Source organism: Trachemys scripta, chromosome 18, assembly GCF_013100865.1.
Source record: "Trachemys scripta elegans isolate TJP31775 chromosome 18, CAS_Tse_1.0, whole genome shotgun sequence".
Classification (NCBI taxonomy): domain Eukaryota; kingdom Metazoa; phylum Chordata; order Testudines; family Emydidae; genus Trachemys; species Trachemys scripta.
The window spans coordinates 2,168,921-2,196,568 of NC_048315.1; the positions used below are offsets into that span (position 1 = coordinate 2,168,921).

General features: G+C 43.9%; 1 protein-coding gene across 3 annotated transcripts in view; it reads left to right on the forward strand.

Annotated features, from left to right (window-relative positions):
* TAOK1 (TAO kinase 1) overlaps nt 1–27,129 on the forward strand; it is a 93,229-nt gene extending 66,100 nt beyond the window's left edge. For all 3 annotated transcript variants that reach the window (XM_034752462.1, XM_034752464.1, XM_034752463.1), the window contains exons 10-20: nt 1,173–1,254; nt 3,638–3,805; nt 4,692–4,895; nt 6,172–6,306; nt 8,202–8,438; nt 9,648–9,776; nt 11,626–11,829; nt 12,783–13,022; nt 17,685–17,897; nt 19,528–19,710; nt 24,081–27,129. In XM_034752462.1, the coding sequence (XP_034608353.1) occupies nt 1,173–1,254; nt 3,638–3,805; nt 4,692–4,895; nt 6,172–6,306; nt 8,202–8,438; nt 9,648–9,776; nt 11,626–11,829; nt 12,783–13,022; nt 17,685–17,897; nt 19,528–19,710; nt 24,081–24,542 (2,257 nt within the window). In that variant the 3' untranslated portion in view covers nt 24,543–27,129. The remainder of the gene's footprint in view (nt 1–1,172; nt 1,255–3,637; nt 3,806–4,691; nt 4,896–6,171; nt 6,307–8,201; nt 8,439–9,647; nt 9,777–11,625; nt 11,830–12,782; nt 13,023–17,684; nt 17,898–19,527; nt 19,711–24,080) is intronic.
* Nucleotides 27,130–27,648: the final 519 nt, after the last annotated feature.

Here is a 27,648-nt window from a genome sequence, read left to right on the forward strand (position 1 = left end):
GGGTCTCCTGGCTGCTTCCAGGAGCGGTGTGAGGCCAGTGCAGGAAGAGAGCCTGCCTTAGCCCCACTGCGCCATCGGACTTTTAGTGGCCGGAGATCACAATCGGCTGGCAGAGGCTGCAGGGTCAACCAGTCTATCGCAATCTACAGGTTGGTGACCACGGTCTAGATAATACTTGGTCCTGCCTTAAGTGCAGGGGACTGGACTAGATGGATTCTCGAGGTCCCTTCCAGTCCTACGATTCTTAGCTAATGCCTGCAGCCTGGACAAGAGCTGGCATCTGGCCTGCCAGCATCGCATTAATGTTGTTTGCTAAGCTGCAGTCCTGATGTTTGGATTGTAATGCAGTGTACTGCGCTTTTACAACCTTTTTTACCTCACAGATGTTCTGATTAGGTGCCCACACACAATATTTGCAGAAAAGGTTCTGCTCATTTTATAGATTTTTCTGACCAAAAAATTCAAGAATTTAATTTGCTAGAAAACTTTAGTTGAAGGAAAAATCAAGTAATTACCTGGGTTTTTGGAGGGAGAGGGAGAAAAAGAAAATCTTGGAAGTTCTATAATCTCCATGTCAGTAGTAACATCTGTTGGAAAGTCTGCGTTTTTAAATGAGGAAGGGGCAGAACGTAGAGGCTCAGCATCCAAAGAGATGAAAAATTCACCTACCCCTGTACGGCCACCCTGCCAATGGATTCCAGAATATTTTGGAAGATGTGTCTGAGACATATTAGGTATTCTGCTAATGCAGTGTGCTGGGGGTTGAACTCACCCTGGGCAGAGGGCAGGCACAAGGCCTATGTGCTAGCTGAATCTGATAGTTAAATTTGTCCCATCAAAACGAAAGTGTTTTTAAGTGTGGAAGTTTACCCCATTAATGAAGACATTCAGAATCATGTGGGCCTTTAGATAACAGGTACAAACTTTCCTTTGCTCTTAAATTGCACAGTATTCTTGCATTCTAACTCTGAGCCAGCTTGGCAGCTGAGGTTAAAGGCTCTACATAGGAGCCAGGGAGTCTGGCTTGACTTAGATATGTTGTGTCAAGTGTTGAGGGTTTTTTTTGGGGAGGAGGCGGGGGAGCAGAGGGGTTGTTTTTGGTATAGATGGTTCCTTAATGAGATGTTTAAAATGAAGAAGTCAGCAGTTAACGTTTTTTTCTCTTGCAATAGGTCTGATTATTTTCGAAACTTCGTAGATTCTTGCCTCCAGAAAATTCCTCAAGACAGGCCTACATCAGAGGAGCTTCTGAAGGTTGGCTTTCTTGTCCTGTCTTTTTTTTTTCTTCAGATGGTGTTAGAAAGAAAGGATTGTATGAAGTATAATGCTCTACAGCACTTTTTCTTTCTCACCTGCTGCTCTTCTAGACCAAGGTTAAACAATGCTTGGTCTGTTATTCCTAATACTCTCAAGCTAAAGAACTAACCAACTTTGTGGACTGCACTCTTTCTTGTAAGCATTCCTAACTTTATACTACTCAGTGTCTGAAGCAGCTAGCTAGATGATTCAGCACCCCAGCTGTATCTTCATCGTTACTAATGGAATATTCAGCGAGTGCCATAGGCTGACCACCAAATCTTAGACTTTCAGTTCCTGAAACTCTGGGTGCCCTTTGGTTGCTATGTTTAAACCTGACAGAGCTATCATGCATTGGTTAGCAAAATATCTTTCTTTACTTCTCATCCTGTGCTATATACACTCCTGCAGGCTTTTACATTATTCCAGCACCTATGTGCTTTATACATAGATTTGAAATGTACCCTCCAGTATGATCAAGTGGATTTTTCTCCCTCATATTGCTTTTCTTGACACTGATACATGTCACTTGTTTGCAGAGTTCCTCCTGTTATGTTGCCTGGCTTCTTCTCCTTCTCCCCTCTCCCATGTGCTGTATATATTTAATTTCCTTTTCTCTAGCAGTGAAACACAGTAAGTGTCTTTAAATCGTTGCAATGAGCTGATGCATGCCTAAGTGAATATACTTAATTTGACAATCTACTAGTAGGTATTGATATGGCCTTACACAAATGTGACTTCTGTGGACTCCCTTGACGGTATCGAGTGGCATTCAGGATTTTGTTTTGGTTAATTTTTCATTCTCCTTGTAAAAGCTATGGCATTGATTTTTCATCTTTTACTGTAATGATGCTTTCTATTAAATACTTATGTTCCAGGTTCTTGCACTATCAGCACACGACTGCTGACAGCGCAGGTTTAGATGGTCACCTTTTTGTATGTTTTAATGCTTAAGTGATCATGAGGATTTTCCATTCTTTACATTTGCTAGGATTTTCCATTCAAAAAGTAAACATAATTCTCCACTGACGGGCTTCGGGGGAGTGTAGCGTGTCATGTCAGAATTCTAAAGTTCAGTTTTATTTTCAACAATACACTTTTTAATTAAAGAGAATTGTGTTGAAAAATAAACGTTGGTGAATTTTATGAATATGTTCCTTCCCTATCTGAGTAGCAAACAGCTGTATGCCAATTAATAGGGACATGTAGGAAATATGACAAATGTTGGAAATTGCAGTACTGCTTTCCAAAATAACAGAACGAAACTACTAGGATTGTTAACGCTGACTCACATTTATATAGCACAGTTCACCCAGAAGGCTGGTAAAAACACCTTCAAACACACACAGATTAGTTTCCATTCACCTTCTGGCAAAATGCAACCATCAATGCAGTGCAGTGCAGCAAGTGAGGGACTGGGGGTGGGGACAGGTACTTGTACCTGGTGTGGTGGACCCCGTTTAAGGGTCCCAGACACATTTGACCCTTCCTCTCTCCATGGTATAATAAAAGAGCTAATTTAGATTCAAATGAGAGTCTTGTTACATCATTGGAGATTTTTAAGAGCAGGTTGGACAAACACGTGTCAGGGATGGTCTAGATAATACTTAGTCCTGCCATGAGTGCAGCGGACTGGACTAGACGACCTCTCGAGGTCCCTTCCAGTCCTATGATTCTGTGATTCTAAGTCTTTCTAATAATTTGAGCAGCACAGCACAGCAGTTATAGAACTGAAAGTGAGAAGGAACCATAAATGTTCAAAACCTCCGTTTTATGTCTCATCCGAAAGAGCCATATGCTGAGTATAGATTTAGACCTTCTCTAGAATAGGAAAAAGGCTGTTTAAAAAAATAAAAGTGAGTTAAGATTTTAAATGCCACTTAGCAACCAGTAGAGTAGAGTAGAGACAGAGCTTAACACCTTTAATAAACATATTAGCTGGCTGTGATTGACTGACCAGCTAATGTGTTTTAAAGGTGTTACCACTCAGAGAAGACCGGGTTTAAGTGCTATTTAAAATCAAACATCCTTTTCCTTAGTCTAGGCAAGATCTCTGAAGGAAGAGTTCCACTGAACTGAGTTGCAGTCCCTACTTTCCTGCAACATCTTTCTAGTCCATGGATGTCTCCCAGCAAAGTACTGACCAGGCTCAACTCATCTAGGTTCTGAAATCTGATAAGACCCCAGCCTGAGCTAGTATGGCTGTAGGCTACATTCTTATTCTACCTATTTAGGGAGGAGGAAGAAATACGACCAAAATTCATGAAGGTAGTTTCCGGCGAAGTATATGCACTGGAGATATGAAATATTAGTCACCTGTGTGTGTGTGTGTGTTCTGCAGCACATGTTTGTTCTTCGGGAACGGCCTGAAACAGTGTTAATAGACCTGATTCAGAGAACAAAGGATGCAGTGAGAGAACTGGACAATCTGCAGTATCGCAAAATGAAGAAACTCCTTTTCCAGGAGGCACACAATGGGCCTGCAGTAGAAGCACAGGAAGAGGAGGAGGTAAGAAGAGCCAAGAGAGATGATGGATCTCTCAACATGGAGATATTAATAATGATTATTAGGATTTAGAATAAACTCATTAAGATGAATGGAGGCTGTTCCTGTCACTCAGAGTTATTGCTTCAGGTTGGCTGCAGCCTCTGGCCTTGTCCACCCTTGTTTCTAGCCAGCCAGAACAGGGCAAACTCCTAATGTAGGAAAGGAAAGCCAGGACTTGCACCTCTACTTGAAACCAGGGTGCAAATCCGGGCATTTCTTGCTTTCTTGAGGGCTTTGTGCTGGTGCATCTTCATTGATCCCTGAAATAAGGGCTAATCGCAACCTAAGCAAGGCCACTGGCAGTCGTCATTGCATCAGTTACATCTGGTTCACGTTTTGAAGGTTTTTTTCATCTAACCATAAAGGGTAGAAACACACACTTCAAAAATAAATAAATACAAAATTACAGACTAGATTCTGGAGCACATGGTAAAACCACAAGCCAGGTCCAAAGCCCAATTCTCTCCTTGTGCAAAAGGGACATGAGAACATTGTAAAAGTGCTGGCATCACTCTTTGAGGAAGATAATACTGCTGTCAGAACAGTTACTGGGGACACACTATTGCTTATTCACTGTCGAGTTTAACTTCTTAGCGTGCTCCCTTCTGAAAAGAATCTGACAGCAGCCAGGTTAATTTTGCAGCAGATCTTTTCTCTCCCCACCATTCCAGCAGAAGAAACATTTAGTAGCACATGTCTGAAGAGTGGGCAACTGCAGTGACTTGGCAGGTGGATGCCGATATAAAGGCATCTCATTAGCGTATTGTTTGGCGAGATCGATAACTTTACAGTAGTGATGGACTGTTTTATTTTAAAGATGGTAACCAACTATTTTTCCTCCCCTTAGGAGCAAGACCATGGCGTTGGCAGGACAGGAACAGTGAACAGTGTCGGAAGTAATCAGTCCATTCCCAGTATGTCCATCAGTGCCAGTAGCCAAAGCAGTAGTGTTAACAGTCTTCCAGATGCCTCAGATGACAAGAGTGAGCTAGACATGATGGAAGGGGACCACACCGTGATGTCAAATAGCTCTGTCATCCACTTAAAGCCTGTGAGTGTTAGCTTTCTAGCCAGAGCAGCTTGAATGATACTGTGATTTCACTTGGTGTGAGTGGTGTAATGTGTGCAGGTTTTGGTTGGTATTAGAAGAGCATAAATCATTGCTTCCTATCTCGCAACATAGTAGTGCAGATTTTAAAATTTTGTACCAAAAGATTAATGTGCATTAAAAAGAAGTCCTTGTCAGAAGGCTGATGTAAAACTTTTTAAAAAGCCTGTTTTATTAAATTGTCTGCATAGCAATTTTGTGTTAGTTAAATTGTTTTGAAACCAGTTTGGGATTGCCCATTGCGAATTGGTTTATTTAGTGAATGCCCTGGACTTATCGAGTACTGTTTTACAGGGCAAAAGCTATAAGTGTTCTTCCTCCTTTTTACTACTTCATTAGTAGGTTCTCAAATACTAGACCTGCAGCAGTGGCAGAGAACTGTTCCTGAAGTACCCAGCTTCCCAATACTTGACTGAATTTTTAATTAATGAACCAAGTTACACAGGAAAAGAATTGCAGCATTCTGAGCATGGGATGCTGTGAAACCACTTCCCTTGCTTACCTTGGAATGATGAAGGATCAGCAACAGAGTCTCCCTTTGAACCATGCTGCTCTTACTACACAGGGGTCATGATACACTTTTCAGACTCCTATGTTTTCATAGTTCATGGTGGGAGTGGCTGTAATTTTTTCTTTAATAAGATATGGAACAAGGATATATGCTTTTCCTCAGGCAGTTGACTAGCATATAACATAGTTAATTACCAATTGCCTGATTATGAATCAGAGATTCAGAACATAAACATATAGAATATGACATGGCAAATCAAAAGTTTGTTTTCCTTTGAGTGTTTCTACGGTTAGGGAAATTAACCTCATTATCTGGCATGATTGTGAAGAAGGAGCTTGTCTGGCTGGCTGGGTTAAAGATATTATCTGCTATGTAGAGTGCTGGTTGGAAGTAGCCTGTTGAACATCTCAATAATCTGTTTTTCTTTATTATTTTTTCCACTCTCACTGTTGAGCAAGTTGTTTTCCTCTTAGCTGTAATAATATGAAATGAAATTTCAGCCTCCTAAGTTCCAGGGTCAAGGTTTCTGTTTTCTATTCTATATTTTCGGCTGTCTTATTGTCAGCAGTTGCCTTTCAGCACTAGTGCATCTGATGCACTTTTGCTTCTATTTTCTTAAGGATGTCTTTGAAGCACACTCAGATGACAATCTGAGTAACATGGATTCTCCTTATTCACTCAACTGTTAATATTTCTCCCACTGTTAAGGAGGAAGAAAATTACAGAGAAGAGTCTGATTCTAGAACAAGGACATCAGAACCACAGTCTCCACCCCAAGTATCTCGCCACAAGTCACATTACCGCAACCGAGAGCACTTTGCTACTATACGCACAGCATCACTGGTAGGTTTAGTTTTTTCTGTTGCTTAAATTGTAGAAGCAGGATGAATTTAGAGGTTTAGCTATAACGTTACTTGCAGCTTTTAGGATTTCATCAGAATGTGAAGTGTCATCATGCACTCAAAAATGTTATCACAAAAATAGTTAGAGCTAACTTACTAATATAAATATAACCCCCAGGGCAAATATTTTTTTATACAGCTTATGTATTTTCAAAAACAATGTCTAATAGTACACAGGGAATCTGCAGCATCAAATGGATTATAGTTCCATGCCACAAAACCAAGTATTCCCATCTAAATTTTACACCCTAGTTTCTGTATATGTACACTGTATGCATGTATAGGTTAGTCAGCTGAACCTGTTCTCCTCAATACAAAAATAAGATTGGCAGTCCAGTATGGGGTTTCCATTATTGCATTGCTGTGAAGCCATGCCGTAGATCAGGGGGTTTCACAATAACATTTTTAGTGGCTTCAGAGTGGCACCACCAATTCTTGCTGGTGGCCACTCTGACAAATTTTCCTAAAATACTTAATTAACTTTAAGAAAAACAAATAAATATGCACATATACATCTCCAAATCATTGTAATTTATTTATGTAGGGTGTTTTTTCCTTCCAGATTCTATAATAAAAATAATATACAATTATATTTTAGTGTACCTGGCCCCTGCTGCCTTCCCTGGCCCACCACAGATCCCCATGGCTCCCACTGCCTCCATGGGCTCCTCACTGCCCCCCTGAGCCCCACTGCTTCCTTCCCCTCCTCCCCCCAATGCCATGAGCTCCCTTCTGAGGCTTCACATCCCAGGCTTTTGACCATGATGCCTGATAAGGCTGGCCCTGCTGAAGCCCAGAGCCCCACAACTGTAGATGGTGGAATGGGGGTGGGGTGGAGGGAGGGGTGTCCTGAAGCCTTTAGTGACTGAAGCCCATCCCTGGAGTCCCACGGCTGAAGATGAGGGAGGGGGCTGAAGGTCCCCCACCCTCCCAACCCCATGGCGCTGCAGGGAGGGGCCGCTGCTTTGCACCCTCCCCCATTTCTGCCCAGGAGGCTGTCATGGCTGCAGGAAAACCCCCTGGTGGCCGCATTTGAGAAACGCTGTTCTAGATCTTGCAAAATAAAAAGTGTATCTGTAAAATTGTCACTAGCCAGCATTTTTCACAATACAAATGGATGACTTTCCTTAATTTTTACTGGTGAAACTCAGAGAACTTGTAACCCCTCTATAACTGGACTCATGATTTTCCAACATAAACATTAATGTTGAATGCATTTGAGGTATCATCTTCTGTGCCTCTGGTGTTGAAGAAGTGAATAGCACCATATAAAAAGGGGGTCACATTTATAAAAGTTCAGGCCTTTGACATGAGAGACACAGTGGTCTCTGTGCTAAATGTTTCTAGACTTTGACAATGTTACGTTAAACCATGTTTAGCTGAGATTACAGCTATTGCAGAAATACTGCTCTAAGCTAAGAGAGAAAGCAAAGTCACGCTTTACGTTGCTGCTAGTACAGGGTGCTACCCTTCGTCTCCGTGAAGTGTTTTCCTCAGTAGAAACCATCTTGAAAACAGAGTTTGGTTAAAATGCGAAATCAAGATGGCAGTGCGCTCTCTCTCTCTCTCTCTCTCTCTCTCATTTATAGGCATTGTTAACAACTAAGAGAAGCCCATTAGGGACCTGTCTGATCCTTTTGAGTGTTACAGTAGAAAAAGAAGGCTGTCTCTCTTAGTCAAATCAGTTTTTAGCTGTCTGTTGCTCCTGGAACTTGTGCTCTTCTTTCCAACAAAGTTATACATCATTATTGAATCCTTCGATTGTGTAAATTGAAGAATGCTGAAAAACAGATTAAGATGCATTAACTTTTTATCCTGCTATGGTTGTCTTACTAGGTGACAAGGCAAATGCAGGAACATGAACAAGACTCTGAGCTCCGAGAACAGATGTCTGGCTATAAACGCATGAGACGGCAGCACCAGAAACAGCTGATGGCACTGGAGAACAAACTGAAGGCAGAGATGGATGAGCATCGCCTCAGGTTGGACAAAGATCTTGAAACGCAGCGCAACAACTTTGCTGCAGAAATGGAAAAGCTAATTAAAAAACACCAAGCAGCCATGGAGAAGGAGGTAGGAGATTAAGATTTAGAGACTGGTCTATGTTTGTTAATTACATTGAATTGTCCACTTCTCCTCACTGAAGAAGAGATGACATTGTAGTCTCTTACATGTCTGTTTTCAGGAGCCAAGCAAATTGATAATTAGAAAAAGGCTAATACATCACCTCCTTACACTAAGGGGTTTATGTAACTAGAGGAAAGGTATGTCCTGCATCACAGTGCATTGTACTAAATGTTAGCATACTGAGCCTAGAAAGAATTACAGTAAGGATTTTCCTTTCTATTGTCCTGTATCCTTTGTCTTCTCGATTTTATGTATATTTTAAAAGTGAATTAAGTGCATTCTTCAGAAATGACCAGTAATCTTAGTAGTAGAATAGCACTCTTCCCTTGTATGACTCCTGTTGGGAGTTATAATTCAGATAAAATGATCCTACACAGAAATGTGTCAGTTGTGCTTAGAATGTTCATACTTTTATTTGTGTCTGAATATACTTATTTGCTAACCAATCATGATGGACTAGGGCCACCAAAGAAGATGGTTGGTGACAATTCTTTAGGTGTTCTTAACGGTCACTGCGTGGAACTATTCCATTCTATATTGATCTTTATACTATAGTGTCTGAGGGTACGTCTACACTGCAAAAATAACAAAAGCCAGGGCATCAAGTCTCAGAGCCTGCGTCTACAGACTCAGGCTTGTGCTACGGCACTAAAAATACCAATGTAGACATTCCTCCTGGGGCTCTGAGACCCACTCCCTTTGCTGGCCTGCAGAACCCAAGCTCCAGCCCAAGCAAGAATGTCGACATACTCCTTTTAGCGTCCTGGCGTGAGACCGAGTCTGCAGACCCAGGCTCTGAGACGCAGGCTCTGAGAGCTTTTTCTTTTTTAAACAGTGTAGTTGTACCCTGACTGTGTGTCTCTGCAGTTTTCCTGGTCATGAAGGAGTTGACTTTATTACTAGGTTAAAAATAAGCTAGAGCTTAGGTCTAAGTAATAAAGCACTGAGCAAAGACTGTCAATGGGTGCATTCATGGGGGGAAACTGAGAAATGAGAGAGCAGATTTTGCACAGTCTTGATTCTCTTTGAAAGGCGCGGTGAGTATATGTTAAAGGTACAAAGCAATAGCGATTTGCAGGGGGTCTGAAATGGAAGTGGAGATCTGTTAAACTGATTGAGTCACAGAAATTCATTGGGTTTTGTCTTCTGGTGTAGGCTAAAGTGATGGCCAATGAAGAAAAGAAATTTCAACAACATATTCAAGCCCAGCAAAAGAAAGAACTGAACAGCTTCCTGGAGTCCCAGAAGAGAGAATACAAGCTCCGTAAAGAACAGCTCAAAGAGGTAACCCATTTCTTATGAGAACAAGAAAGTACTAATTGTACTAATACAATTGTATTTATATGATAAATTGTATTAATACACTGAACTCCTAAAATTAAGAGATGCCAAAATGCTGCAAAGTAATTTTAATCTGTTCATGGCAAATTCTGTGTTGTGATTCCAGCCAGACACTTACTGAAGATGTAATTTGTAATGTTTGTCATTGATCTTAAAACAGAAGTGTGTGTTTTCATGTTGGCATCCACATAGCTGTCTACTGAAATACAGGTTTTTCCATTCTTTAATTCTCTTTCCCAGTTCAGCGCCAGCAATGTGCTTACAAACTTAACGCTAGGGAATGAGAGAGTAGTTTAGGAAAGAAAGTTCTCACTGTTAGGATGTAAAGCAGCATACTATGAAATATATTTTGTAGCTGCATCGCTTGTAAATAGAGGACCATTCATTAGTGACATTTTTCATCACTGGGTTATCAATACCTCTATTGGATAAGCAGGAATGTAGAGCAGTGAAGGTGAACTCTCGAAGTTTTGCTAAAAAAATAACTTCTATAAGATAGTAAAAGGCGTGGGAGAAGCTATTTAGTGTAAATAACCACTGTATTATTTTGAAAATCATGATCTTCATTAGATCCAGAGAGAAATATAGGTGCAGACTTCCTGGTTCCTTTCACAGACTGACTGACATCACACCACCATAGAGTTTTTGAAAGAGCCATTTAATTCTAAACTATTAACTCCTGTGATTCAACTTTGGAACTGGCGGTTAACAAATCCAGAAGCAAATAACCCCAAACATAGATATTTCCTGGAAGGGAGAAGCCTGGGAAGTAGTAGGGCTGAGAGACCTGTAAAGCTGTGATGGGTTGGAATCTTTCTCTGATCATACAATAGATAGTATATAAAGGGCAATGCCCTATGATGTGTTGACTCTCCTTGATAAAATACATGGGCGTTCTGTGTGGTATTAACTCTTCTATATGTGGGGACTAGTCTAATAATCATACTGGTCCATCTAGTATGTATTACTTCTCAAATTATAGGGAGAGCTTGTGTAAACAGACTAATTCTTGACTTTGACAAAGTCGTTTTTGAATTGGAGGGTGTCTCAAATTGTATATCAAATTTAGCATCCAAGTTTGAAAACATGGCCAATCATCTCTCCTATTTACTTCTGTATACTGTTTCTTTGTAAATTATGGGTCCTTGATAACTGGGTCCTGCCTTGGGGACTTAAATGTATTATAAATATCTCCATATAATGGCCCCAAAGCACTTAAGCGTGTTCTTAAGTGCTTTGCAAGATCAGGGCCTATATAAATAATACTGGTAAATGACATAGGATGAATTTGTCCTGGTCCCATTGTCATCCCAGCTGTGATATGTCAGTGGCTAGGTCATATACTTGTATGTATGCATAAATCTTAGACCATTGCATTGGCCGTTGGAATGAGATGGAAAGGTTTTTTCCTCTGGAGAGGCCAATAGAAGTGCCTCATGAATTGGAATTGACACGACATTATCAGCGGTAGAATATATTATTCTCAAGCTTTTGTATCCTTTCTCACTTGTCTAAAGGAAACTCAAAGGCAAACCAATGTTTTGAAGTTAACTTAAAATGACAGACTCAAGAAAATGTACAGTTAAAGCAGCCAAAATTCAACTTGTCCCCTGGAATGGCCATAGATATGCAATATCATGCACTTTGCTGAGCGCTCTGCAATATCTGGGCACGAGAGGACGAAGTAACACAGCCTAACTGAAATGCAGCTGATTATGCAGGTCAGCACAGTTGTTCAGTGTCGAAGAGCTTAACATGATTATTCTAAAATTAATTATCCTGGTCTTGTCAGGAGCTGAATGAGAACCAGAGCACTCCAAAGAAGGAGAAGCAGGAGTGGCTTTCCAAACAGAAGGAGAACATTCAGCATTTCCAGGCAGAGGAGGAGGCCAACTTGCTACGGCGCCAGAGACAGTATTTGGAGCTGGAGTGCCGCCGCTTTAAGAGAAGAATGCTTCTCGGGCGCCATAACCTGGAACAGGACTTAGTTCGGGAGGTGAGAGGGCAGGGGAGGAGTAAAAACCCATGAACCATGTTAGTCCCAAATACACCATATAGGACACCTGCTGTGTAGCCAAAACTCTGGGCTTGGTATAGGATGTGGTGTTGCCTGATCTAGGGTGACTTTTGTAATAGATTAGTTTAAATGGGCGCATTGTGATGAAAACCAACATGCCAGTTTAAGGGATCATTCATTATCAAAGACTCACTGCTATACATTATGGAAGGAAGTGTTAACAAAAGCAAATGGATAATAATAGACAGCTTTAAAAACCTTTTTAGAAAGCATCTACTATGGTTAATGCTACAATTTTGTCACGGAATCCATGACTTCCAGAGACCTCCATGACTTCAGCCTTCAGCAGCTGGGAGCTCTGAGCCGCGGTGGGTGGTGGGGATACCCCACAGCTCTCTGCTCCCATGGGCCACAGGGGTCCCCCCAACCTCCAAGCCACCACAAGTGGCAGGGATCCGGGAGCTCCGAGCCCCTATGGGTGGTGGGGGCCCCAAACTCTGAGCTGGGGCCTGCCCAGCTGCCGCAGGCAGTGTGGGGACCCCGCAGCTCCCCATTTTGTGAGGATATTTTTAGTAAATGTCATGGACAGGTCATGGGCTTCCATAAATTTTTCTTTATTGCCCGTGACCTGTCCGTGACGTTTACTAAAAATATCCGTGACAGAATCTTAGACTTAACTATGGTAAATTGGAAGTGTTTAGCAGCCATGACACAAAGAAGCAACGTGAAGTGATGTATTTTTTGATCACCTTTCCTAATATTTTATACCTGATACCTACCACAAGTAAGCTGCAGAAAAACTCTGGTGTACTATCTAAATTGCTTTGGGTGTGCTTTGGTAGAACCATTGAAATGCACTGCAGTGAACGTGATCCCAATTAAGCTAGGTACACAAATAACTCATGGCAATTAATTCTTGCTCTGTGGCTCAGGAGTTAAATAAAAGGCAGACGCAGAAGGATCTGGAACACGCCATGTTGCTGCGACAGCATGAGTCTATGCAAGAACTGGAGTTCCGCCACCTCAATACCATCCAGAAGATGCGTTGCGAGCTGATCAGGCTTCAGCACCAAACTGAGCTCACAAACCAGCTGGAATACAACAAGCGACGAGAGCGTGAGCTGAGGCGTAAGCATGTCATGGAAGTTCGACAGCAGCCTAAGAGTCTGAAGGTATTACGTAATATTGGAGCGTGGTCGAGATGGGGAGGGAGAGTAAACAGGACATGTTTTGTGCTCCCAGGACAGTGCAGTGCAGGGCTGGTCTACCCAACAGTTACAACTATGTCACGGGATCAAGCACCAGCACGGTTCCAGTTTGTGGTGCACGGGAGTCCTTAAGGTCCTTAACCATGTTCTGTAACTAGGCTAAAGCTCTTTGCACTACACCACCAGCCTCTCCTTCTTTAAGGCCTTTCATGAACCTCAGTTATTCAAGGACGTTTATAACTACATAGTACATATCTTTATTTTATTAAAAAAGCAACTCTTCACAATGCCTGCATTACTTACCCAAGCGACCAGATGATCTTGCTGTCTTCACTTTCGTCCTTCCCCCACCGCCCCATTGTTTCCCATAATCATCTGTTGTTCTTCCCTTAATTAAGATTGTAAAATTTTCAAGAAGGGCACCCTGGGCCAGACCCTTAACAGGTGTGCATTGGCATAGTTTGATTGACTTCATTTGAGCAGCACCACTTTATAGCAGCTGAGACTCTGGTCCTGTCTGTTTTTGTTCTGTTCAGGGCTGTGCATGTATGTAAATAATGGGACATGACTACGGTCCCCGTTACACCATGTGTATTGGCAGTACCGGGATCCCAGTATTGGGTTGTAATTGTGTTGCAGGCAGGCCCCTACTACACCATTCCCTCACGTCTTTAGAAAGATGCCGTTCAGCAGCTGCAATTTGGCTTCCGTTTTAAAATGGTAAATTCTATTAGAAGTTGGATTTTAAATATTTTATCCTTGCAGCCCATCCCTCTCCCCACCCCCGCCCAAAATAATCCACCCTTCTATCATGAAGTAGTAATTTTTAAAGCCTAATTTTGCTGCTGCACATGGAAATAAAATGAACAAGTTCTCCAGCTAATAGGCTATGTATGGATATGCTCCCCTTAGTAGTGTCAGTGGACATGCAAATGCAAATAAAAAATATTAACCAATGCAATATCAGAGGGGAAAAGAATCTAATGCTAACCCATCTCACGTTCTGTCCTGTGTTTACACTGGTGTCTGAGCAGAACTGCCGTACCTCTGGAGTGGAGGCTGTTAGTGTTTCCATTATAATCCCTTCTCTTCATCCATAGAAGTCCCGTTGTCTCATGTGAGGTGCTTAGCGAACGGGATATAAGGCCCTTCACATCACTGCCTGGTCCTGTGCAGAGGGAGACCCCTTCACTCCAACCAGGATTTCAGCTCTGCCCAGAACAGAATGTGCCGTGTGCCACACAGAGCATGGGGTTCCTTTGTTGCTCTAGGTCTCTGGGAGTCGTGATTTGCCCATCTGACTCAGTTCACACCAACTGTAGGTTGTTTTCTTGACAGAAATTGTCTGGAAAATAACCAGCTTGGAAACAGTACTTCTGCAGTGAAAAGAAATGATTTGTCAATCTCATAATGGTATTAAATAGTTAAAAACTGACTGCTGATCACAAGGGACCAGCTGATCACTGTGTTCAAAATCTCCAAGGATATGGTACAGAAATAGCTGATGACTTCACAGAGAAGCAGTACTGCATTATGAGCTGAATAAAACTGAAGCAGCTGCATTAGGTTGATCCTTCTAAAGTTAACGTGAATGAATTCTGCCTCCCCACGGTGATATGGTACAAGCACAAGCAGACAATGTGTCCATATTCATTCCCGCCTTGAAATTGGCCCCTGGGTGGCAGTTACAGCAAAGCAGTCAAGGGACCTGAGTGGGTCATGGAGACTGAACTCCCTTACAGGTCATCCCTGCAGGGCAGGCTCAAGCATGCTGGCAGGGTGTGTGGGAAGCTTACACTGCTGCCTGTGCTCTCCCTGTTCTGTGATTAATGAAGACGTTCAGAGTGCGAAGCAGTCAGTCCAGCGCCAAATCTGTGTACACAGAACACTAATCCTGAAGACCATTGGAATAACAATACTGCTTGAAGTCCAATACTTGCTTTATTGGAACTGTTCAGTAGAATTAACTCTTTCCCTCACTTCTGAGCAGTGCATGCACGTGTTTTATTGACTGCAGTTGTTATCTAGATTCTCCCTTCAGCAATGTTTTCCTTTATTAAAGGGTCCAAGTTGCAGGGCTCTCTTTTTATACTGGGAGGAAGGTTTTCACATTCAGATGTCTATTGCAGTCCTTGGCTGCTCCTGAAGGAATGGTAGCTAGAAGTAATCGTTCAATGAAAAGTGCTCTGTTACCATTATTCTGAGTGTCTTACTTATTATCCCCTTTCTGGTAACTCACAATGCAAGGCCAACATGATCTTGTCATAAACCTGACTGGAAACCTTACCCTTCCCTTCTGTTTCCTGTTGTATTGGAAAGCTGTAAACAAAGTCTGGTGTCCAAGAGAAACTTCACAGAAAGTGAGGAGAAATGCATTGTTACTCCCTGGCTGTGACCAAGTCTTTGATAGAAATGCATGGCCTACAAGCACTTCCCTTCAGGGCAGGGGGTGGGGAGAGCAGCCGTAAGGGCTTTCCTGCAGGGAAATGGCTTTTGGTTAATTTAGAAAGGGTAAAAGTCCCGTCTTCCCCTCTGTGATACATGTCTCAGCGGAATAGAAACAGAATGCATGCAGGATTCTGCACCAGGGAATCAGGGTGTTCTTTGGAAACCAGGCCAATGGAAACCAGAGGCTTTTCTTGTGGCTAGAGCCTCCTAGGCAGTAACTTCGGGGGGGGATAGGGGGGCGGGGTTGCAAGCAGTGACCCCTCCCCGAGGGCCAGGAGCAGGAGTTGGGTCCTCCACCCCCCCACCCCCCCCGAACTACAAATGCCAGAGGAGCAGGTAGCTAGGGAGTTCCCCACTTTCCCCCTCACCGCCCCACTGGGCTTCAGGCCTCTGCAGCAGCAGCAAAAGAAACAACAACAACAAAAGCCAAGAATGTGCACAGCACCTTATTGGTGTTTCTGTTCTGTTTAGATCCAGTAAAGAATAGAAACAAGTGCACGTTATTTTTATTACTGAGTTTGCAAAAAACCTCTACATAAATAAATTACGGACATGGATCTGTGCATATTGATTTGTTTTTCCTGAAGTTAATTAAGTATTTTAGGAAGAATTGTCAGAGCAGCCACCAGCAAGAGTTGGTGGCTGCACTCTGAGGCCATCAAAAAGTTTGCTGCGAGACCCCGTGCAGGCAGTAAGGTATTAAGGAAATATAGAACAGGGTTTGAGCTATTTTATGCTCCCACAGGACCCTTCTAGGTAGCCATAAATGCTGTGCTTTATCTGCCTCTGAGGCCGCTAAACCAATTCCAGCACCGCTTAGTAGAGTGGCTGACAAACGGAGGTGCTAGTAAAAGCAGCTGTCTTCCCTATCCAGGTGCCAGGGCCTCTCCATGGAATGGGGCAGGGATCCATTCCCACACCTAGGTGCCTGCTACTGCTACAGCACTTTTAAACATCAAAACCGTGGAGGGACTGACTGTGTAGCCCAGAGTCAGTGCTCCGCGTTGCCACTGCTGAAACCTCTGATTTTGTTCCCAGTCTTTCTGCTCTTCTCCAGTCTGGCAGGGGTAGGGAGCGTCTCTAGGTTTAATCTTCCTTCCTTGGAGTGAACGCCACGTGTAGCTTAGCTGTGACATCTCAGAGGCTGTCCCTGCTGTTCCTTGTTTGGCTAAAGAGAATCCAGTCCTCAGGTGGAAGGGTGGTGACCATAGTAATAATTGTATAGCACCTGCCAGCCCAGGATCTCAAAGCACTTTACAGGTCCCTTGTGAGGAAGATAAGGATGATCCAGATGCGGACACTGAAACACAGAAAATTAATTTACCCAAAGTTACACAGCAAGTCAGTAGCAAATCCAGGTCCTTAATCCTATCTAGTGACTCCTAATCTTTTGTTTTAAGTACTAACTGACACTTCTTGACCACACACAGCTTTGGGTGCAAAAGGAGAGCACAGGAAGGACCTCGGGTCTCCAGCAAGTGCCTGGAGGGTGGGTACTTGTGTAGTTGAGTGTTTGTTAGATTAGGTATGATACTACTACATACGATGACCCCCTCTTCCAGATATAAAATCTGAGTCCCCTGCTAACCAAGTAATGTCACCAAACCAGTACTGGTCACTATTTTCCTTGGTAAGATAATGCTTTACTGCAAACCCTTATGAAAGTCAGCTCCTAGCATCAAAATACAAATTTCCTTCATTGAATCTTAAACCAAAAAAGATCTTTTTCTGTACACAAAATATTGCTAATTTGCTTTTTTCACAACAATAAATCCAGGCATAGCCATGTGTAAGTAAGGCTTTAATGGCTAATAACTATTACGCCTATCATGCAAGAAGTCTTTTTGAAAAGCAACACCCAGGACTGAATCCAGTCCAGTGGCAAAGGGGTCCCTTTGGGTAGTGACAGCTGTATGTAGTCTGGCGCTTTGGTAGAAAAGTGTCGCCTGTATTCTAATTGTTTTGCACACCAACAAAATGTAACTAGCCAAATGTCAAAGCAGCTGCAGCAGCATGATCTTTGTCTCTTGTGTGCTCATCACTTTACTCTTCACACTTTTTATATTCATCTATATTTGTGGGATTGTGAACTTCTACCCTTGAATAGGAAATGAAATCTCACTGAATATCTTGTGTCCATCTTTGACATATATTGGGTTTTTTCCTCCTCCTCTCTAGTCTAAAGAACTACAAATAAAGAAGCAGTTTCAGGACACATGCAAGATCCAAACCAGACAGTACAAAGCCCTGCGAAACCACCTGCTGGAGACCACACCAAAGAGTGAACACAAAGCTGTCCTGAAACGACTCAAAGAAGAGCAGACCCGGAAACTGGCCATCCTAGCTGAGCAGTATGATCACAGCATCAATGAAATGCTCTCAACACAAGCTGTGAGTTGCCTCTGAGACCTAGAATACATATCATAGAATCACAGAATACTAGGGTTGGAAGGGACCTCAGGAGGTCATCTAGTCCAACCCCCTGCTCAAAGGGGGACCAATCCCCAGATTTATTTTTACCTCAGTTCCCTAAATGGCCCCCTCAAGGATTGAACTCTCAACCCTGGGTTTAGCAGGCAATGTTCAAACCACTGAGCTATCCCTCTTCCTCCCCTGTCAGTTTGCATTTTGACCTGTAGTCACCCTGACAGCAGGGTTGTTTTCTTCCTTTGCCACACATGCAGCACCCAGATTCAGATCCCAGACTTAGTCCTTCCTCTCATACTGCAGAATCAGCCTTCAAATCCGGAGGAAATACTCACTCCCCACTTCAGTCAGTACTGAGTTACCATGACGGAGGTGCATAGTAAGTGTTTCCTTTTAATCTGAGGGCTGTGTTTGCACCCAGCCTGCATCTTTGAATTCAGCTGCTTCTTATGGAGCACCCATATGCTACTTCAGACTGGCCTTTTAGTCAGTGAAACGCGTCTAGATATAAACCTGAAATGATATTGACACTAATGTTGAAAACTTCGTATATGCCATTTTAACGAATGCCCACACTATATGCATAATACTTTGGGTCCCTGCTGTAACTGCATTAGAATCTTCTTTGCATATCCTTAGTGCAATGGCTCCTAACCTTCCTCCTCTGGAGACCCCGTGGAGACGGATCAGCACTCCCAGCTGATCATAACTGCTTGCTCTCGGGCCCAGCACAGTAGCCACTGTATCTCCTTTTCCTGTTCATTCTCCTCTTGAATGTATTTTTCTCTTTAGCTGCCTTGGGGCACCCTCTTCTCTCATTCCAACCCTACCAGAAGCTTATGCTGCTTGCTTTTGGGAAGGCTATGTTGATGGCTTCATAGGCTGGGCCCGAGGTATCTTCCTCCTGGGGCTGAGTCTGTGGGAGCGGAGAATAGAAGTTTGGACGAGTAAGTTGCTGCCTGAGCCTGCAGCCCTGGACATTGCTTCCTGTGTTGGGGAGTACTGGGGAGCAGGAAGGAAAGCAAGAAGCTGCCCGCTGTTTTGAGAGCACATTTGCAAGGGCAGCTTTTCCTGCCTCTCTGCTCTGCACACAAGAATGGCACTCCCACGCTGGGTAACCCAGCCTGAGTTAGGCATGGCGAGAGTTGTGTAACTGGCGTTAAGCTGTGCTGCTAGTTACTGTTCTGCATTGGCAGGGATATGCGCTAGGAGCCCTTTCCCCTTTCTAACTAGGATTCCGTGCAGCCCTCTAGTAAATCTGCATGGGAAATTTGGCATTCCATTAATCCACTTGTATGCAACACAGGAGAACTTTTCTTTCTCTAAGCTTCCCTCTGGCAAAAGCGAGAGCTGTAGATGTTCGTACCGTTTAGCCAGCCTTCAGCTCTCCCTGTAGAGACCACTTGGTAGTGTAGCTTGCAGCAGCATTGCCATCTTACTGCCCCAGTGTTTGTCACGGTGCGTTCCCTGTTCGCTGAAAGTGGATACAATAGAAAGCAATTGTATTGCTAAGAAAACAAATGTTTTCCCCCGTACAGTGTGTCACGAGTGGCTATCCCACAGTGAAACATCTCTATTGTCTTCCTCCCCACAGCTGCGTTTGGATGAGGCACAGGAAGCGGAGTGCCAGGTTTTGAAGATGCAGCTGCAGCAGGAACTGGAGCTGCTGAATGCGTATCAGAGTAAAATCAAGATGCAGGCTGAGGCCCAGCATGATCGGGAGTTGCGTGAACTGGAACAGAGGGTGTCCCTTCGCAGGGCCCTCCTGGAGCAGAAGGTAAGGGCGGCTGGGGGGCCTTGGGGGCAGCAGTCAGCATTGGCCATGTTCCAAGAGTTTGCCTATGAAAAGCTAACGTTAACAGGACAATGCTATAATACTGGTTTGGACCCTTCCCTGGGTTCTCTCACTTGGGAGGCAAAATGGCATCATACTAGTCACTGGCAGAGCTCCTCTTGTCCCATCACTGAGAGCGATAGGGAGAATGGGGTCCTGGTCTGCCCAGGGTGACAGTGCTATGGCACATTGTAGGGCTGAGGTGCAGTGTGCCTGGACCTGGGGTGGTGAAAGGGGAGCCCTTTGTATTGAACTCCATGAGCACCACCTCCTCCTGGCTGGACTGCAGGGCTGCATCAAGTTCTAACTGATGGAGGGAAGGCTGCTGTGATGGTGAGTCTTTAGGTAAAGAGGAAAAGTAATGTTCTCTCCATTGTCCCTTGGCAGTGGATTCTCTCTCCAAGTTCAGGAGAGGGAAAAAGTAACACAGCAAAGTAGAGTTTCTATAAGTTTCTCTGGTATCAGGAATAATGACCTTGAAGTAGAAGGGGTAGAGTGCACCAGCACAGATTTGTGATGAGGTGCGGCCCTGAACAGAAATGTTTGTTGTATGCAGCTTCACTCCATTAAAAGTCTATGAAGACCCAGCTGTGATACCTCCGTACAATGACTTTGATTAAAGTTAGACAGCCATTGAGAAGAAACATGATAGTCAAATCATAGTTAAAAAGTCCAGAGGTCTGACCCTAATCCCATTATAAGTTGGAGCAGCCAGACACAAAAACTGAGAATCCACTGAGCTCGGTATAGAATTGCTTACCCATACCAAGCATGCCTTCCCGTGCTACATCAAATCTGTGTTGTGAAAGTGTGTGTCATGGCAGCATACTGAGCATGTCACAGCAAAGGGAAACGTGCTCCTGGCCTTCATCCTGCAGAATTCCCCCTGTTGACTTCCCCCCACGGGGTGTCAGACATCGGAACTTGGATGCTGACCAACAAGGAATACATTTGTGGCCTAGAAGTAAGTTATACTTGCTTGCCTCTCCCAGAGCTTAACCAATGTATGTTCAGCCAGCAAAGACCACTCCTCTGCCTCATGCTGCTTCATCTAATGGGCAGTGGGAAGACTAGTTTAAGAAAGCTGCATCTTCTGCTTACCCATGGCTCTTTTGCAGGTTACTGAATCTTCACAAGTGGCTAAGTCTGTGAAAACTACGTTACTACGTAGGATTTTCTGGTGTAATATATGCCTCTAAACTTCAGTGTTACGTTTATTTTATTCCCATTAAAATGTCAGTTTGAAAAACTAAGAGTTTACAACACAGCAATAATCTCAGAATCTGCTTTAGAATAAATGTTGTATTGTATCTACTGCTACCTGGCGACGCACTCTGAGATGTGTCGTTTGGAAGCGTGTGTAATAGTCTATTGCTAGTCCCTTGGTTTTGTGGGTGCAGTTTGGATGTGTTCTGATGTTGCATTGGGCATAACCAAGAGAAATTCTGGCATCAAGTTACATTAGAGGCTGAAATTAGGCCAGTGATTTTAAGGAGCACAAGTTAGCCAAAAATAAATTCGATGCAAATTATTCGTTATGGGCCTGATCCAAAGCCTACTTGAGTGGAAGGTCCCTGTGAATCGGCTTTTGGCCTCAATTATGAAGAGAGGAAGTTTAACACATCTCCATTCAGGGAAGAAAAAGATAAGATCTTGGGGGTCTTTTTGCTTTGGCTTCTGTTGTCAGAACGGTTCTCAGGGCCAAGAGACCCTGCAGTATTTTTTTTAACTCGTGCCTCTTTACAGTGATGTGTTCAGACGTTAATGTCACTTACCACCTTTAAAGTAGGGTCGTAGCAAAAAATTAAGTGGTTCAAACAGCAAGAGCCTGTGTACCACAGACATGCACAATGCATGTAATTAACAGCTAGCAGAGAAGCTCAAAGCTTGAGCTAACGATGAGCCTGCGTTTCTTGGAGTTACTGCTGATTAGTGGCCACCTAGGAAAAAAATGGGGACTCATGTGGAATAAATGGGAATGTGCTGTTTCTCAAAGGATTGTCCTTTCAGTTGTTGTGGGCTGTCTTGAACCTTTTGATGCACAATGATGTGATACGATGTGTCCACATGCAGGCTAACTGATGCTTTGACTTAGGACTGGAGACAAGTGGTGATTTTAAAAGGCCTGTGTATTTCTATTGGTTGTCTCTAGCAAAGTACATAGAGCTTTTGCCCCTTCCCAGCATAGCGCTATTTGTTGTATGATGGTGCCCCTCAACGCTAGGAATTGAGCAGTGTGGGTGGCTTGGATGAAGGCAAAGGCATATGCATAGCCAGACTCCTCAGTTGGCATTTTCCAAAATGGTGCAAGTTTCCTCTTGCGTCAGTAATGAGCTTTGCCCTATACACCAGAGACAGTCGCTGCTCTGAGGAGTGTACGTTCTAAAGAGTTAGATGTATAATATGCTTCCCATGCTGCCTCAAGTACCTCATCCAATAAGACCCTCTGAATCTCTAAGTCATCTCTAGGTGACGTAGCTTTAACCCAATGTGCACAAGTCCACACGTGCAACTGAATTGTATGTAAGTTCTGTTTATTAACTTTCAACCTTCATGATGGCGTCACCTGCAGTGTTCTAACACGTATCTGTTATGTTGTATTTAAGGCAATGTTACTTCTGAAATAGAAATAGACTTTGCACTGATTGTAATAGTTTGGGCAGGGTCTGGGAAGCCTTCCTAAGCACAAATGCAAACAATTGTGAGTAAATAGATGTATGAAGTATCAGAGGGGTAGCCGTGTTAGTCTGAATCTGTAAAAAGCAACAGAGGGTCCTGTGGCACCTTTAAGAAGGATCCTGAATATCCGTGTTTCACAAAACAAGGTCGTTCTTCCCTGGCATTTGCGGTCAGCCAGCCGCTCCGTGGCTTTTACGCAGAGTGTGCAGGCTGCCTACCTAGCTTTTACCTGGCCTAAGCCTTACACAGGGAGCTAGACTCTACCTCAGCAGGGCCCACACTGCTTCTCAAAGCAGCAAGAAATCAGCAAGTGAGGGAAGGCAGCATCTCAAACCCCAAATGGTGGAGGTGATGACTCATGCTGGAGCAGATTGTTCCCTGAATTCTAGATTAAACTACTGTACATATTCCCTGATGAAATGCCCTGAGAATGCTTATAAGCAAATGAGTGTTAATATCCAGCACTTGGAAGCACTGGGACCTCTCTGGGGTGAGAGAGATTGTCCCATGTCGGAGTGTTGTTGCTGAAAAAAGTGGAGATGTCAACATGCAAACAAAGTTCAAACAGAATCTGTTGCTGTTTTTTTCCTTCCCTTCATTCTTTGTGACCAAGCCCAATAATGGCTCTTCGGTGGCATGGAGAAATAATGGAGCAATTCTTTGGTCTGAGTGTTTAGCCCCAGGAATTTCAGCAAGAGGAGATAATAAATCGCAGGCCAAAATTCACCCTTCCGCAGGGGGCCATCAGGAGGCCTGTGCACCATATTCCCTGTGCATAAATAGCTGATGTTGATGCCTTGCACAAGGGCCATTAAAAAGTGATTTGGGATGTTCTTACTGAAGAGAGACAGTATTGTATCAAGAGCTGGAGACGCGCCCAACTCAGTTGATCATTTGCAAATCATCCAGCTAATAATCTGCCCAGAATGCAGCTATCTCCACCTACATTACTGTTTTGTTTTTGAAGAGGGAAGACGCCCCATTGATCACATGTAAGAGAGAGCAGCAGGGTAATGAGACATTAGAAACCAATTTAGGAAAGGAGTAAGGTCAAAGTGATGAACATAAGCCAAAGCCAATTGCAAGACCAGCTATGAAGGGGAAGCCAGGCAGGTCTGTTAGTACATTGCCATTCTGGAGGAGAGTTGTGGTCACTAGGTTCAGCTGCCAGGTTGCATTGACAGGTGACTGATGACCACGCAGTCATTCTGCTCGAAGCACCTTGTCCCTAGGTCAGGGTGTGTCAGCAGATTTCACTGCTGCATCTTAGATTTGAAATACGAGCTTCTGAAGACACAGCTGCAATTTTGGATTTGAATCCCCAAAGCCCCGATGTAATGTGTGAAACACCAGGAAATAGGATGGCGTAACTCTGCAAGCCTGGGTTTCAGCCCTGCTGTCCAGGCCCTCTTACTTTTCTGTGCGCAGGTCCACGTGTCTGAGAAACCCTGGATGGTTGTTTTGCATTCCTCATGGAGAGTGTGCATCTGGCCTGTGCAGCTGCTCTAGTCTTTGGTTGAACAGCAAGGCCAGGGATACTATAAACTCACCATCGCAATGAACCCGGTTGCACTCGCTGTGTCTCTAGAGGTGTGCAGCTGCTACAGACTCCCTTTTCTCTTTCCTTCCCTCAGATTGAGGAGGAGATGCTGGCGTTGCAGAATGAGCGCACCGAACGGATACGAAGCCTGCTGGAGCGTCAAGCCCGCGAGATCGAAGCCTTTGATTCAGAAAGCATGAGGCTAGGTTTCAGTAACATGGTTCTGTCTAATCTCTCCCCCGAGGCGTTCAGCCACAGCTACCCGGGAGCTTCTGGCTGGTCCCACAATCCTACTGGGGGTGCGGGACCTCACTGGGGTCATCCCATGGGTGGCCCACCACAAGCTTGGGGCCATCCAATGCAAGGTGGACCCCAGCCATGGGGTCACCCCTCAGGGCCCATGCAAGGGGTACCTCGAGGTAGTGCTATAGGGGTCCGCAACAGCCCCCAGGCTCTGAGGCGGACTGCTTCTGGGGGACGGACGGAGCAGGGCATGAGCAGGAGCACAAGTGTTACTTCACAAATATCCAATGGTTCACACATGTCTTATACATAACTTAAACAAGAACTGAGGGTGGCAATTCCACTGGAGCTGTCTGCCAACAGAAACTGCCTACAGATACGTCCCAGCAGCCTCCTCAGTGCGGGACTGCAGTGTGATGCTGGGTGAACATGGAGTATTGTATTCATTTTGTAAAGCACTCTGTTTTGTGTTTACTAACTGGGATGTCATAGTATTTGGCTGCAGGGTTTGGTTTTTTTAATGTTTATGTTTGGGGGGGGACTGGGGAGGGGATCTAAGACATATATGCAACTAGTCAGAGAAGTTGGCTGTTGGATATGGCATGAAAGCTGCACAAGGGCCTCAGACTGCTTTCATCACCCCGTCCCTCCAGAGGGGTAGGAAGAGTTCAAACCTTCGCTAATGTCCAAAAATCTTAACAGGCACCTGAGCAGCCCCGGGGGGCTGAAATAAGTCACTCTCTGGCAGAGGAGCAGCTGTATTTTCTGCCCATTGTTTATCATGAAATTGGCCACATTTCTAGGTGTAGCCTCAGGAGGAGAGGGATTAAAGGAACGGTAGGTGAGGTAGAGGGGCAAGAGGAAAGGCTTTGCCTGCTGAGATGAGAGGGATCAACACAGACCCTTGCCACCCAAGTGCACGCTCTCTGTTGCACTAAGGGATGAGCCTTCTCCAAGGGCATAGGGCAGCTTGCTGGGCACCACATTGGTAGATGTGTGTGCAGGGGGGAGGGCTGGAAATGTTTAAAATCCAGCCTAGCATCTTTGCACTCCCCTGGCTGTGCTGGTGGCAGGGGTGTTGTGCTTTGGAGGAGGTTGGGAAGAAGAGCATAAATAATGTGCTTGTATGGCTAATACTGTGACATCTCACCTTAGCTAAGCATCAGAATAATTCGTGGAGCCCTAAATAGTTCTTTTGCTCTGTTCTTCAGAAACCTTGGACTTACAGCCAATCAATGCGAAATGCCAGAGGTATTTTGAAAGTTGCCATAGTCACAAAATGCCATTGATCGGGGTTTTCATTACTACACTACATACACCAATTTATTACCTTTTGGCTTGTTGCAATTTCCTGTTTACATGTCGAGTGTAGCCAACTGTTTAAATGTTTAGTTGCCATAGTGTACCAGGAGGAGCTGAGCCAATGACTCTTTACCAGTTGCTGACTAACCTACATCACCACTGTAGATCTTGCTGCATGTGAGGCTCCTTTATATTATTTTGGTTGCCGCAGTACTTTCCAACTTTACAGGCCATTGAGACTTGGTGATCATTTGGCAGCATGTCACACCACGTGTCGGAAGCACTATTTCCAGACAGCTCTTATCAGAGCTGCTGTACTACTGAAAGGAGCAAAAGAGGTTGGGAAATAAATTTAAAAACAATTAAATTAAAAAGGTCAGGGAGTCTGAAAATAAATGGAATGACTTTTGTGGCTACGTCTCGACCCTTAATGCTGGAAGTGGGAGGTGTCGTGAAGGCCTAGTCCCAGTTGTGGGGAGTTCGGGGCAGGTCAGCACCATGAGATTCAGAGGAGAGCAGGTAGATTAAGCTGGGTTTGAGGTAAAGATTTTCTTCCTGGGAACTGACCAGCCAGAGTTCTTTGTAAATGACTTTCCTTGCACACTAATCATCTTGAAGAAAACACTAGCTGCTAACTCTAGGATTTGCCTTTAACATGTTTATAGGGCTCAAAAGCAAGGTTTTCCAAATGTGTTTGTCATGTGACATATTTATATAGGAATACTCCAGTGTCTCGCTGCTGTTCAGTTTTCTCAACAGTGTGACATTCTTTTGTTAACTAAATTAAAATCCACTCCAGATCCTTAACTCTTAGCCAGTGTCTGGTGAATCCAAACTCCAGGATTTCCAGTGTCTCGGTATATCATCTCACTCGGAACAAAGATGGACACTATACCAAAATACGTTTGATTAACTCTTTGGCAGGGCCTGGTAGTATTAACAGTGAACGCAGACGTTTGGGATGAGGCGGTGGAGCCACTGAGGAATATTCCCATTGGTTACCCTGTAGGACAGACATGTTTGGGACAAAGACGAACTCTCTGACCCCCTATTCCCCTTGAAACACGTCTCTGTGTGGGATGGATGTTTTCTCTTCTAGCTGTTCTTTTGCATTAAAACATTCAAATGAAATTAAGGAAAATCACCTTCATTTTCCTGTCTTAAGAAAAAAAAAATCAAAAGCCAAAAACCTCTATTGGATCTTACCACCTTGGTGTGGAGGGTGTATCCAGAGCATGGTGCTAATATGCGATGTTTAGGAGTTCTCACCTCCTCAGAATCCCAGACAGCAGCAGTGACGGGCACTGTACTTCAAAATTCAGGGGTTTCATTCTTTTGCTTCTGTTATGGTTTGAATTTGGCCAAAGTCTCTGGCTTAAATTGAGCTACTTCAAGAAGAGTTCCCTCAAACCTCTATTTGTGTAATGTTAAGCATGACTAAATGCTGGATCCAAATGATGTCTATCCCATATTGGCTTTTTTGTATCCAAAAGAATTGTGTAGTAACCATTTTTACATGTATATCATGTGCAGACCTGGACTATTCCAATGAGTTAATATTTTAATTAAAATAGTTTGCAAAAACTGATTCAGATCAACCTTGTCTAAATGTGTGTGTCTCTGTGTGTACATGTGGTGAACAGAAGCTACCTTCTGAGTGAGTTTGATCTCAAGAGATGTCTCCCAATTACTCAGTTGTTGTAATCTGTGGAAATCGCTTCATATTGTGTAGTGGACGTATACGAGGAGATAAATTAGCGTATATATAATATGTGTTAGATATCATATATATCACATAAATATCTTTGTGAGATATATGTATAAATATCAAATCAAAATAGTCCAGAGACGCAAACACTTTCTGAATCAGTTTGCAAACTCCATTTTTAAAAATTAAAACTAACTACTCCACATTCTCCTGTACCCACCCACCCCCTCACACCGCCGCCACGCTGTACTGTACCCATCCACCCCCTCACACTGCCATCGTGCTGTACTGTACCCCCCCACCCCCTCACGCCGCGCTGCACTGTACCCCCCGCCCCCCACGATGACACCACTCTGCACTATATCCCCCCGCCCCCTCACGCCGCCGCCGCGCTGCACTGTATCCCCCC